Raw genomic sequence first — 15,144 nt, 5'->3', positions numbered from 1 at the left:
AAACTGTTGACTTTAACTGTAGTTCCTCACAAATAGTTGTGAATTAGCTCAAGAGGGAAATGTACATAAATAATAAATTTATGACTAATTATGATAACAATTATTTATGTCAGCTGTCAGTATTAACTGTAGCAGAATTAAATATCACCATCGGCTAAGCTGTTCGTCCAGTGAACATTCAGGTTAATTTCACAGTAACTCTAAGCAATGATATTTTCTTGGCCACAAAAAAATAATATTCTTACACTAATAATGCATTAGAGCATGTAGCTTAATCAGAATCGTAAAGGGACATTAATTTACAAGGCAGAATCAGAGACTCATTTGTGCACAAGAGTTTTATTAATAAAGGACTAACGCTTGACTAATCTAAACAACAAACATACAATCACTCATACATGGAGGAAGGGCAAGTCAGATTGGATAAATGGAGCCATTAGAGAAACAAGAAAAATGAGGCTATGAAAAAAAGTCAGTTAACCACCTGAATGAAACCATCAGTGCCATTTTACAACAGGGTTTACAAATTAAACTTTTTAAACAAATTAAACAAATATGTTTTTTTAGTTAAATGTATGATCCTTGCATTGCCTTGATCATTAACGAGTTTCACCCAGTCTTTTCTGGGTTTAAGGAGCAATGAATTCCAAAGATGTCCTGACTCTGTGGTGATTGGGAGTTTTTCTTTCTTTTTTTTAATAAGTGGATCAGTCTATTTGTGCTGATAACATCACTTACATTTTGTTTTGTTTTTTCCTTTAAATGTGTCTGTGAGCACCTGTTTTTACACCAATGTGAATGCTTGTGTGTGCACCAGTGTGTGTGAGCGCACTTGTGTTCATAAGGTTCCTCCATGTAAATGTTTAATAGTGTGTGGGAACCATAGCCCCGTCCCGCAAGGCATGAAGCAGACATGGAGGAGACCCGGGCCCCAAACATCCGGAGGCCCTCCAGGGCATGGGATTTTCCTCATCTTCCTAGGAGTTTAAGGCCTCCCAGGCACAGCAGCATCGGCTCTGGGACTTATCAACCAGAAGATGTCAAGGTGATGAGACAAGGCACTAAAAGAACTGAGAAAAGCCTGGAGAACTGAGCCTTTATCTCCTAGAGGGGTCACAGTCAGGAGATAAAGTTAAGTGGGAGGCCAGGGTAATTGATAATTGGGAGGCTAGAGAGCCAATGGTGACTTTTGCTTTTGGAGGGAAAGTTTACGACTCTTTGTAAGCATGGTATTTGCATATGTACTGGGATTGGTTGTTCATGTAAAAACTACTAAAGATCTTTCAGATCAACAAATTCAACGAGAACAAACATTTTGTGTGGTTATACTACATAGTGATTTATTATAACACATGCATTAAAACATTACACAATACAAAATAAATTAACAGTAATAACACACAATGATCTAAAGATATGTGTGTTTCTCCACAGAAAGGTTTTTCTAAGAATTAATGAAAGCAGTCAGTTCCTATGGCAGTATGTGTCCTTTTTTAGAGTATTAGTTGGGGAAAATTCTCTCTACATACTTTTGAGTGGTAAAGATTATTGCAGAGGAGTCCTGGATGCCATAGTAAGACCATTTGAAGACATCATGGTAGCCAGTTTTGTGGATTGGGTGAAGGGGGTGTGTGTTCATTTGTTAATCTAATGAAAAATTGATTATTTGGTGGATCTAATAAATGAACTGTGCGTCTGATTGGTCCAGACCCTACATTGTTTTTTTTCCGAGCAACAAAGAATGTCGGTTTGTAGAGTAATTTACGACAGCTTCAGATGTGGCTCAACCAATCAGAATCAAAGACCTAAACTGTTTTATACATTTTGGTTGAAACTCTTTCCACACTGAGGGGATCTGTCAGCCTTCACTTTTGTGAATTTTAATGTGCCTGTTAAGATTTTCTTTTAGAGTGAAACTCTTTCCACACTGTTGGCAGGTAAAAAGGCTCTCTCTATTGTGGATCCTCATGTGCTTGTCAAGGTTTCCTCGTTGACTGAAACTGTTTCCACATTGACTGCATGTGTAAGGCTTCTCTCCAGTGTGAATTCTCATGTGACTTTCAAGGTTTCCTTTGTGACTGAAACTCTTTCCACACTGTTGACAGATGAAACGCTTCTCTCCAGTGTGAATTTTCTTGTGGACTTTAAATTCTCCTTGTTCATTGAAACTCTTTCCACACCGACAGCACGTGAAAGACTTCTCTCTTGTGTGAATTTTAATGTGCTTTTTAAGGTTTCCTTTGTGACTGAAACTCTTTCCACAATGTTGGCAGATGAAAGGCTTCTCCCCAGTGTGAACTTTCATGTGGCCTTTAAGGTTTCCTTTGTGACTGAAACTCTTTCCACAATGTTGACAGATGAAACGCTTCTCTCCAGTGTGAATTTTCTTGTGGACTTTAAATTCTCCTTGTTCATTGAAACTCTTTCCACACTGACGGCACATGAAAGACTTCTCTCTTGTGTGAATTTTAATGTGCTTTTTAAGGGTTTCTTTTTGACTGAAACTCTTTCCACACTGTTGGCAAATGAAAGGCTTCTCTCCAGTGTGAACTTTCATGTGGACTTTAAGGTTTCCTTTGTGACTGAAACTCTTTCCACACTGTCGGCAGATGAAACATTTCTCTCCTGTGTGAATTTTCATGTGGACTTTAAGGTTTGAATTCTGACTGAAACTCTTTCCACACTGTCGGCAGATGAAACATTTCTCTCCTGTGTGAATTTTCATGTGGACTTTAAGGTTTGAATTCTGACTGAAATGCTTTCCACACTGTCGGCAGATGAAAGGCTTCTCTCCTGTGTGAATTTTCTTGTGGACTTCAAATTCTCCTTGTTCATTGAAACGCTTTCCACGCTGAAAGCAAGTGAAAAAACTCCCAGTTCTTTTTTGTGTAGATGTATTTTCTGACTCTAAGGAACAAAATGATTTTTTTCCAGTAATGAAAACATGAAGATTTTCAAACTGATCTTTCTCTTCAGTTTCATTCAGTGCTGTTGGGCCTAAGGTGGGAAAACAAATAAATAAAAGTTAACCCCAGTTTAATGCCACAGAGCAGGTAACACCAGTCATGTAGATTTGTAATGCATGTATGCTAGATCTCATTTAGCACTCGTTTACTTGTGTAACCTTTGTCCTCTCCTGACTAGAGATGCACCAATCAGCACTTTTGGGGCCGATCACCAAGATCTTGATCTGCCAAACGCCGATCACTGCCGATCACAGAATGGCAGGGGAATGGGAATCTTTTTATCTATAATCTAGCAGAGATTGCACCATTTGTAGAAATGAAACTAACTATAAATTAATTATATTGGGAAAAAGTAACTGTAGAAATAGGCTACAGTCAAGATCTTGAAGAAACACCAAGTTAGGGTTGTAGACGATAGTACAGTGCATCGATGATAGTTAGAGATATCGCCAGTTGCTGATGGCTTTGACGATAGCAAGACTCAAAAGGGAGTCTTTTCTGCTCAAAAAGGCATCTAACTTTAGCGATGCAGTGCAGAGAGTCGGTTCTAGGATGCTTCAGAAACTTGCCGTGGTATAAACACATGCATAGAGTGGACACATGCAAGAGATTTTATTCAGCATACAGTGTAGATAGATAAACTGATTATAACTGGAGTGTTTTTTAAAGTGCTCCTCGCACTAGACTAGGCTACACTAGTTAATGATGAAGTTTTTTGATAATGTAAATGTTCTTTGCTTGTTATTTGTAGCTGCTTTTTAAGATGATGTAAGGATTATATTATCCAGCATTGCAGTCATTAGGATAAAGGTAGTAAAATGTGGTTTAGGCTGAATTAAACACGATATATCCGAATCCGTCTGTATATAGGAAACAAACATTCACCTCAGTAACATCTATATGCGTTCATTAGAATAACGATGGGATAAAATGGCGCTAAACATACGCACGTGAATTACACGCGCACCGTTTCTATTCTGTATGAACTGAACTACAACATGTACTGATGACAACAATCAGACCTACAGCGGTAACATTATTGCAATATGACGGGTATAGAAAGATACATTCATTTACATTCAAGCACGCACAATTACCACTCACTGAAGATGGCAGAGAAAGAAACCGAAAGTAAACTTAAACTTCTCTGCCAAAACTACAGTCAGCGCTCTGTACACGCACAACTTAGTCACATGCCCAATAATAAGACTACCCTTACAAAACGAATAAGGAATTTAGTACTCATGTTGCCACTGGTAAGCTCCGCTCTACTGTTGTTTAGCTGTGCGGCGTGCATGCACGTGTGAAAAAGTCACGCGAGTAATTTACGTCAAATGATCGGCTTTTTTGATCAGCGCTTTTGGGGTTCACCGATCAAGCTATTTTAGCCAATATCGGCTGATCATGATCGGTGGCCGATCAATCGGAGCATCACTACTCCTGACAGTAAACTTCATATGTTTGCATGACTTTCTAACATTTACAGATGAAGAATATGCCCTGAGGAAAACACAACATCTCAAATGTATTAAACAATATGTATTAAACCGACATTAAGGACTGCTTAAAAACAAGCGTGCACATCAAATTGCCTTCACTCACTGAACCAGGATCACATTAGTGAGATTGTGTGACCTTAAATGGTCATTTATGGAACTACTTTAACCCAGATTGATTTGTTAGTTTATCTCAAGTCAGGTTTTGGACTTTAATCCCAGCTTTTCTTAGAGTCTTTTTGAAACAGCCCCCAGAGCTTGACATAACATGATATAAATTGAGTTAAGGTTAGGAGACACTGCCAACTAAACCATAAGGGCAGTCACGGACGGTTGCAGAACGGTGGCTTTCCAGGACCGGAGTTCGTTCTCCTGCTCTAGAATGAAGCTCAAAGACAGGAGCAGCCTAACAAGGAGGAAAAAAGCCTAAGAACCTGATATGACTGCGCACAGAGCTCACAGAGAAGAGACCTTAGCTCTCAGATCAAGGGAACAATGCTCCATCCGAGACTGGTAGCTTTATCAGGCTTTACATGCAGACAAAATGAAAATGACATTGAAAATTTGAAAGCTGCAGATTCATTCACTGATGAAACACAGCTGTTTCTTGGAGACTCACACCAGTTCTGTTGTGGATTTTGTTGGATCTATTATTTCTTTGTTGTAAAATCTGATAATATTGTGTTTAAAATGTAGGCTACATTTAAAATGTAAAATCTTCACTTAATATTACCTTTTTGTTTAACTTAGAAAATCAACATTTGAAATCATTTGAATATTCAGAGAAAATTGCACTCTTGCTCATATTTTAAAGATGAAAAGCAGTAAGTCACACTGTATGTTTCTGTATCGAAGAGAGTTTCTTAAATCGATCTCTATGTAGAGTCTGTCAACATTTGATCTTCATGCTATTAAGTAGGGGTCGACCGATATGTGTTTTTCAGGGCCGATGCCGATACCGATTATTACAGATCAAATGCACTGATAAACGATATGTGTCTACATATTTTCATTAGTTTTAATTTACAGTGCAGTGCAAATGTAGGCATAAAAACATTAATTTATCTTTTAATAAAATAAGTTATTTTTTTACAAATGAGTTTACTAATAAAAAAAACATGGAAAACATCCGATCAGAATGCGTCCCCGACTGCCTCTTCTATTCTATGTGCCTTATATATGAAAACGTTTTAATTTTCACACGAGTTTAAAATATATATCTCCAAAGAGTGAGTTTTTTTAGGCGACTGTTATTTTAGAATGTTTTCGCATCACTGGTGACGCGTCATGTGACACACCGCAGCCACAACAGCACTGTAAGACACATGGATCGCTTTTATGTCATTTTCCTTTTTTATTATTAATATTCACAAGCATGCTCGCTATATTATGAAATATCTGACATTCCGATTTCGAAATATGTGCAAGTAAATGTATTTAAAAGTCCAAACACTTTTATAATGACCACATTAGTTATTCTACACCGGGTGATGGGAACCATGTTTGTTTGCGCTGAATCCGAGCTGTGGTATTTACAACACGCAAATTCATCCTCTCCTCCCGAAAGACATTAAATTAAGTCTCTGGTGAGCTGGGAGAAGAGGAGTGTGCACTTTATAGTTACCTACACAATCTGTATATGATATCAATGAAATATGTTGTCAGAATATATTGTGTGATCGTACGTGCTAAAGGGTTAAAAGAGTTAAAACAGGCCATTCATTGAAGATGCGCCTTGTAGTGCGGAAAATAGGGTATATGACTGGATTCCGCGATTCCGTCCGTGTTTTCCGCATCCGGGAAATCAAGATAACATTGAGGTGTTTTTGCAACTTCACCGTAAAGGATTGTGAATTACTGAAACACAATCAACGTCTGCTGCTGACTTACCTTTGAGAGACAACTGATTACTGCCGCTCGCAGCTCCAGCAAGAGTTCTGTGTCTTCAGAGCATTCAGCCTTCCAGCTGATTGGTCGGGCTCACGACTCCCAACAAATCAGATGCGCGGTGGGCGGAGACTGCTCTAGGGCACAGAGTGGTGAGTAGTGATGCGCGGGTCGGGTTTTTTTTCAACCCGCGGGTCCCGCAATTATGAAATTATTTGGCCCGCCCCAGCCCGCCCCGCAGTACTGTGTCTATTTTTACAACCCGCCCCGCCCCGCACCCGCGACAATTAAATAGACATACTATGCATTGTAATGCAAATGAAAACCGAAAGTGCTTTTCGCCCTTTAAACTGGCAACAATACTGTACGATTATGAATATGAACCATAAATCAAATCATATTAATAACAAGATAATCAGTGGTGTAACGATAGTGGTGCCGGAAGAAATGTGGGTATATATGCTTCATTTATGAATATCGGTTTGAACTTTCTATTTGAACGCATTCGTTTACTGGATCCTTGGACTGAAAGGTTTAAAGGTTCACTGGTTTAAGGAAGTTCTGATCATGAAAATCTGCTTCTTTTTATTTGTAAGATATTGTGTTCGTTATTATGTACTGTTTAAAATGACTAGGGTGCAGGACGCAGCGGGCGCAATACATTTCAAAGCAAGCCGGCGCCACAGTCCTGACTACATCATTGCTGTCTTTATTGTGTGTTTTTAGCGAATATTTACATTCATTCACATATGACTGGATGTGGTTGACTGTCATGATTTTGGCTAATGCAGGATAATGCGCATCAGAGGAGATTTAAATACGCATAGCACCAGGCCAGCAGAGCTGAATGTGAGTTCGCTTGATGCGCTTGTGGCTGGCAGCGGGAGCTGCTTGGCGCTTTCGTGACGTGACGTGTTGATAACCTTATTAAAGAACTTAATAAAATATGAAAATAGATATTCCCAAATATGTAATATAGGCTATAGGGGATTGCACGCAACATACATTGATTTTTTAAAATTTTATTTTGTTTTTAATGACCCGCCCCAACCCGCCCCGCAAATAAAGTGACAGTTTCTTTACCCGCCCCAACCCGACCCGCGGGTTATGAGACGACCCGCGCATCACTAGTGGTGAGCTCTGACAGGCTGCGTCGGAGCCAAAGAGCGCATTTCAAAATTAAATTATTTTGATCGGCAAATCGGTTTTGAAAATAACCGATTCCGATAATCGTAAAAAGGCTTAATATCGGCGCCAATAATCGGTCGACCCCTACTATTAAGTGCTACAAATCTATTTTAAAGACACAACGAACAGCAGCATGATTTGCTAAAGCAGCACTCTGTGGGCATTCAATCATACGTACGCTGCTGATGTGAATGCAGTCAGGTTTCACAGCAAAAATGATGTTAATGTCATTTGACCATTAACTCACATTTAACTGTTTTTATAATAAAAGTATCATTTTGCTTGTCAGAAATACTTGCTTTAATGTTACTTTAAGTTGGGGTAGGAATAAACAAATGCCAAAGCTCAGCATTTTGTTCACGTACCCCTCCATCAGTTTGAGAAGCACTGGTTTATACCGTTCTCATGGTAAAATACAGTACCTTCTTTATAAATATGCCCTACTGCTCCACTCTGATGCTCCCTAACAGCCGTCATTTATTTATTTACTTAATTATATTGATATTATTTGAATTATTTTCTTAAATTATTCTCTTTTTTTATTTATTTTATATATTTTGTTCCATCTTCTTTCCCTTTTTCCCTCCTTATTCCCTCCTTTTTTATATATAGAAGTGTACAACTAATACATTACAATCTTACACCTCACACAATTACAACTAAATGTAACTTGTTTGTGCTTTTTTTTTGTCAGACTTGCTTTATATTTACAGCACTGTTTGTAGACAGCATGCAGTCACCAAATATGATTACTCACATTTCAAGGTTTGCTTTGTGCAAAATGTATTATTTTCTTAGAGACTTTTGCATATTTACCAAAGTGCTAGAAATCAATCGTTTTAAAATTAGAAGCAAATATCGGATTTAATGTTACAGAAAAAATGTAAAAAACCAACCAACCTGTTTGTTCATCAGTATCTTCATGCTTGACTCTAAATTTGTCTTCATTCTCCTCTTTAATAAACTCCATCTTTCTTTGTTCCTCAGTATCTTCATGTTTGACTCTGAATGTTTCTTCAATCTTCATGTCTTCACTCTCCTCTTTAATAAACACCATTTTTTCAAAGTGTGTCACGTAGATCTCTGTTGATTCTCCAGGAGTTTTCCTGTGTGTTTGTACACTTTGTCCTGTTTAATGAGAATAATTAACAGAAAGAACAATCAATGCAAACTCAATCTCTGGGTGCGTCTCAATCAGCTCCTAGTTCAGTAGTCAATGCACTAGTTAGACAGTCAGAGTTAATAGACTAATATGTAAAAAAAAGTATACGAATTACCCAGAAGGTTCATATTTAGGTAGACTATTTTTGATTTATATTTGGTATTCAATTATCTGCACATCATATCTAATATATTACACTTTCATGAAATCATTCTCGGTTGTGATTCACTCGTTTGTGTTTGTTGTTGTGGTTTGTAGTCCGCGTGCCGTTGAATTGAATCACTGAATCATTTCACAAATGATTCGATTCAAATGAATCGGATTCTCAGTTTCTCTTCTTATCATCACACGATTGATTCATGATATAGAGAGAAAAACGGAACGCACTTTCTCTGTTACTAAAGGCTAACGTTTTCAGTAACACCAAATAAAGCATTATATTTATTTTATATAGATTGTAAAAACGCTTTATTGATACAACAATGTCTATTGACTTAAAAACTTTAAAACCACAAACCTTTCTTCAGGCGACTCACAACAGATGAGGAGCGAGGCGCATATTTATGACGTCACACTCCCAGAGCAAAATAAAAGTCCCATTGGTGCACTGCTCTCTTGAATCACAAATATATCATAGAAATGTTGTATATAGAATATAATTTCGTACCCATATTATGATGCATTTCTAAAGTTACTAACTTCGTAAATTGATTAATATTATTCTCAATTTTATGTACATTTATAACAGTTTTATGCTGATATACCTTGCCATTAAATTCACATTAAACTAGTTAATGCTGCTGTTTAACTGTTACAAAGGAGGTCTGATGACAAATTTGATCTATCACTCTTTTGACTATTGTAATCAATCTCCGGCAATTTTGTTTTTGTATTTATTTATTTATTTATTCCTCTTTTGGAAAGTTACTGAAACACTGTCAGGGATTTTGTGTGTGTGTGTGTGTGTGTGTGTGTGTGTGTGTGTGTGTGTGTGTGTGTGTGTGTCACAGTTTCTATTTACCACAACAGAAGTTTATTTATTGTGAATGTTAATGAATTATGATTTACATTTCCCCAGATAATCTTTTTTTTTTTTTTTTTTTTTTTTTTTTAATGTGTATATAATCTGTGCTTAAATATGATTATAATATAAGTTACATATTAAGAGTTTTCAGTTGCTGGAAATGTATTTACAAACAAAAGTCATAATAACAGATCCACCCTGAAAATGAACAAATCTTCTGTAAATATTAGATATAAAGGATACTATGGTCTGTAATTTGATCTTACTTATTTCAGTGGTAATGTTCTTTTCTGTAAGCAATTTTTTCTTAAATAATTTTTTTTCAGTGTAAAGGAATATGGTTTATTGTTCAGATTTCAGGAGGTCATTCTTACAGATGAAGACAAAGCTCTCAGATCACGAGCTTAAACACAGTATTCAAGGGATGAGAGCAGTTCTATACTATACTCTAACTATAGCACTCATGATCACAGAGATCAGGGAAAGACACATTCACACACAACTCAGGTCTTCATTAGCATTAACAATGACAACAATTAAAGAAATGAGGCAGAAACATCAAGAGCATCACAGACAAAAGATGACAGTCTCACTTTACATTTGTATTCACACACACCTGAAGCAAAAGAGATTCATTTAGAATTCAACATTTATCTTTCTGCTGAATTTCTTAGGTAATAATTTAATTTTAACCAATATAATTGTGTCGTTTGCAGTAATGTTTGTCACACCTATGAACTGTCCTTGTGTTTGTTTTTGTTCCCATGTTCTCCTTCTCCTTGTTCTTCCTGGTGTTCTTTAATGCCCATATTTGGTTTTCCTGTTCCTGTTTCCATTGATTTCAGGTGTGTCTTGTCTTTCATTCATTTAGTTGAGTATTTAAGAGTGTTTTGTTTGTGGTTTTTTTCCTCTGATGTCTTACGTCCTCCAAGTGAATGTCCTCCTGTTGTACTCCTGAGTTGTGTTTTAGTTTGTCTGTTTTAAGCTAGTGTTTCCTTGTCTCCTCGTTTCCCGCTCCGTAGAGTTGTGAAATATGACGGTGATATTGAAATGATAATAAATAGTAAATATCCAATCATAAATTTGCCTTAACAAATTACTTTATGTATTTTATATAAACAACAAAATTCTTTATACATAAAGGCAAATGTATACATATAATGTCTTCATTTATACTCAAACTTAGTCAAATGTGAGTATACATAGTACTTGATCACTATTTATGAAAAATATGAATGAAAGATATTTAGATTATTTGAACATGTTTATTAAATCTTGATATTCTATATTATTTTGATTTACATGATTTACAAGTTACAAGTTGTGTAAAATCATTAGAGTCAGGAGTGAAGAATCAGCAAAGCAGACTCAGTGCTATGAATAGACTTAAAACCTGACTGAAATTTTCCACCACAGAATTAGGCTGATAGTTATTTAAAACAGATGTATCTAAAGAATAATTACTGCAAAATATATTCAGAAAAGAGCATTAGAAAATCAACAGAAAAGATACATGGCATTCAATTTTGAAGTGAATATATTTAGCTTTAGGAGTGTGTGAACATGAATGTGAAATGATGGTAAGTGTCATCTTTTGTCTTTATTGGCTGTTGATGTTTCTGCCTCATTTCTTTAATTGGTGTCTTTGTTTCTGATCAATATCTGAGTTAAATATGAATGCAGAGGCTGAAGGTGAGACTTTCCCTGATCTCTGTGATAATGAGTCTATAGTTCTGCTGATTGGATTAGAGTTACTGTAAATCTGGACAAATTCCTGTAACTGCTTACATCCTTTGCATATTTTATCTTCTAATGACGATCCTGAAATCTGAATAAAACTCCAGTGATTGAGTGCTTTAGTCAGTCTGGATGACTGCAGCGACACAAACGTACATATTTAGACGCAAATTAAAACGCTCCAATGCGTATATATCTTTACGTATTTGCAGTGAGTTTTACGTATTATCTGGACGTAATTTCAGGTTCGATACGTATCTAAATATACGTAAAAACAAGCTAAAATATGTACAGATACGTGTTTTGACCAGTTAGCCAGTATCAAGAAATATGCTTATGACGCAGCTTTTTATTGCATATCTGCGTAATTTATGTTTAATACTTTGTTTGCAACGAACTGTTATGAAATATGAACTTAAATGTTGTTGTTCCGTAGTTTTGATTTAAAATAAATAATCTGGATAAGCCAGAAAAGAGCGCGTTCCCAACCGGATTCATTTCAGAGTTGCAACAGATTCAGAATCGCTGTTGTGCTGACGTCTCATGTTTCAAGGTAAGGAATCTATTTACATTTGTTTATTTATATATTTGTGGTGTTTTTCGACATATTAAGTAGTTAGTTGTTGCTTTTTGTCAGATAACAGCTGGTTTTTGGCTGGTAATCGAAAAAGTGCATCGACTGAAATGATGCTAGGTTTTAGCAATGAGTAGTCATTAATTATTAGTGGTTATCAGTTGAATAATTATTAATTTTTTTGGTTACTTATTCTGTTTATATGTTCCCAGATCACACTTTATTACACCATGGCGCACAGCGACAAAGAATTAAATGAGTTTCTCAGAAAGGGGCGCGATGTTGCTGCATCCCTCGGAAAGGTTTACGACTGCACTAAAATGGATGCTGTCGTAAAGAAATGCCACACTGACCCTGCAAACATGGGCCTGGGTCAAAATGTCAAGCAGGGGCAAACAGTTATTCAAAACCTAGAAAATGAAAGTGCAAGAAATCATCTGGATCGTATTATAAAACAATCCATAGAGGTCTTTGGACGGCCAAACCAGAATGGCCCAGAGGTCAGTCTTTTTTGTACATCCAAAATTCAAGACAGGGTTGCCAAAACTCATTCAGGGAGGGCCAGTGTCCTGCAGAGTTTAGCTTTAACTTGCCTGAACACACATACCTGGAAGTTTCTAGTAATGTTATGCCTAGTAAGAGCTTGATTAGCTGGTTCAGAGTTGTTTAATTGGGGTTGGAGCTAAACTCTGCAGGACACCAGCGCTTTAGGCCCGAGTTTGGGCACTCCTGCTTTAAGGCAATCGGTGTATATAAAAAATAAAGTTTTGAAAGATGGGTAGAACAATGGATATAATTTATTTGTACATTATATTTTATGTTATTAATTTTAAGATTAGAACAGTTGAAATCATATTTATCTTGATGTGCAAAACAAAGTGTCAAGGTTTTGTAGCAGATGTAATGATGCACAGATGTAGTGTGATGTTTGAATTACACAGGCAAAGAAGAAAAAAAGGGTCCAGTCGAGAGACAAAATCAGATGTAAAATGAGAGATAGGCCTAAGTCACGTCCACAACAAGTGAAGCCTTCTACTTCATATGGTAAGGTTCTGTTGACCTAAAACAAAATAATTGATTGTATTGTAAAGCATTTGTTTTGAAATAACAAAGATGATTTGACTCTCTTTTACATGCATTCATCAGATTCAAAAGTCAAATCAAGGGCATGTCCAAAGCCTGCAGAATGCCATCATGACCAGTGTCCAGATCATGGTTAGTTAAAATTATTATTATTAAATTGTAACACTTATTAGTTATGTAAAATCATGTTTATTATTTGCTTATAAATAACACTATTTTTTTATAATGTGCTACAATAAGATGCAGTAGCCCTGTATGATTAAGGTTTGTGATAATGCTATAAAAATGTGCCCACAAATACTTCATATTAAATACAAATGCTTAAATATTAATATGTACATTGTAGTATTGAGGGTGGAAGAGAGCGCTGGACATTCACTCTCCCCACTTGCAATCACTGCCTGACCTGAGACTTGAACCCATGATCTTTGTGTCTGACTCTCTAACCATTAGTGTCACAATCAGCGGGTTGAGGAGTGGAGATGGAGGAGGAGAACCGGAATAAATGAATATAAACAAAGTTTATTAAACAAAACACTGAAAATGATAACAAACAAAACCTGGAGCATTAAACGGGAACATGTAACATTACATCGACAGACACTGGGGAGTGAGCAGACACAGACTTTGTACACAGAAACATGGGCGTGGTCACAAACAAGATAACGAGATGACGAGGGGGAAATACAAATATGGGCAAGACTAAACCAAAAGGATTAAACCAAAAGGGGGAGAACAAGGACTAAACCAAATGTACTAGAAAAATGGGGGGAAAAACACTTGGAAAACATGACAGAACAGGACAAAACACAGACATATTCTTGACATTACCCCCCTCCCCCGAAGGCGCGTCTCGCACCTAATAACATCCAAAAGGGAGGGAGGGTGGGCGCCCTGAAGACCGCTAGGTAGGGACACAGGGGACACAGGATACAGCGGTGGTCTCCAGGGCGGATCAGGGAGCTCAGGTGGCCATGGCGGGTCAGGAAGCTCAGGGGGCCATGGCCGGATAAACAGTCCAGGAGGCCATGGTGGATCTGGGGGCTCAGGAAGCCATGGCCGAGTAACCAGTCCAGGAGGCCATGGCGGATCTGGGGGCTCCGGAAGCCATGGCCGGGTAAACAGTCCAGGAGGCCATGGCGGATCTGGGGGCTCCGGAAGCCATGGCCGGGTAAGCAGTCCGGGAGGCCATGGCGGATCTGGGGGCTCAGGAAGCCATGGCCGAGTAAACAGTCCAGGTGCCCATGGCCGAGTAAACAGTCCAGGTGGCCATGGCCGGGTAAACAGTCCAGGTGGCCATGGCCGGGTAAACAGTCCAGGTGGCCATGGCCGGGTAAACAGTCCAGGTGGCCATGGCCGAGTAAACAGTCCAGGTGGCCATGGCCGGGTAAACAGTCCAGGTGGCCATGGCCGAGTAAACAGTCCAGGTGGCCATGGCCGGGTAAACAGTCCAGGTGGCCATGGCCGGGTAAACAGTCCAGGTGGCCATGGCCGAGTAAACAGTCCAGGTGGCCATGGCCGGGTAAACAGTCCAGGTGGCCATGGCAGATCTGGGGGCTCAGGAAGCCATGGCCGAGTAAACAGTCCAGGTGGCCATGGCGGATCGGGGGTCTCAGGAAGCCATGGCCGAGTAAACAGTCCAGGTGGCCATGGCTGATCAGGGGAGTAGCCCCCCCAAAAAAAAATTTCTTGGGGAAACTTAGGCATAGTCCACCCAGGAGAGCACGAAAGGGCGTGCTGGAAAAAGCGCCGGCTCTGGAGGGCGCGCAGGAGAGAGCTCCGGCTCGGGAGGGTGCGCTGGATCTTGAGGAGCGGGCTCTGGACGGTGCTCTTGAGGAGCGGGCTCTGGACGGCTGGACGACCCCAGCGGAGATTCAGGAGGGCTGGGCGTCTCCACCGGAGTTGGAGGGTCCACAGTGTTGAGGGCTCTAAGAGGCCCTCTCTTTGAGCCGCTTCAGTCCGCTGACGTTTAAGACTGCCCTGCTGTTAGCATTGGCATCTGTAAAACATATGGGTGACCTGCAGGC

The 15,144-nt window shown here is 38.6% G+C and overlaps 1 protein-coding gene across 1 annotated transcript; it reads right to left on the bottom strand.

Moving 5' to 3' along the window:
• Positions 1-361: 361 nt before the first annotated feature.
• On the bottom strand, positions 362-8,655 carry LOC141325982 (uncharacterized). The gene is made up of 2 exons (XM_073834702.1): positions 8,438-8,655; positions 362-2,997 (listed from the first exon to the last, which is right to left on the bottom strand). Exons 1-2 carry the CDS (start codon positions 8,592-8,594, stop codon positions 1,859-1,861), a joined length of 1,296 nt encoding a protein of 431 aa, XP_073690803.1. The 5' UTR covers positions 8,595-8,655; the 3' UTR covers positions 362-1,858.
• Between the last annotated feature and the right edge of the window lie 6,489 nt (positions 8,656-15,144).

This window comes from Garra rufa, chromosome 1 (genome assembly GCF_049309525.1).
Source record: "Garra rufa chromosome 1, GarRuf1.0, whole genome shotgun sequence".
Classification (NCBI taxonomy): Eukaryota; Metazoa; Chordata; class Actinopteri; order Cypriniformes; family Cyprinidae; genus Garra; species Garra rufa.
The sequence above is the reverse complement of the archived record's forward strand: the minus strand, read 5'-3'. Positions and strand labels throughout refer to the sequence as shown.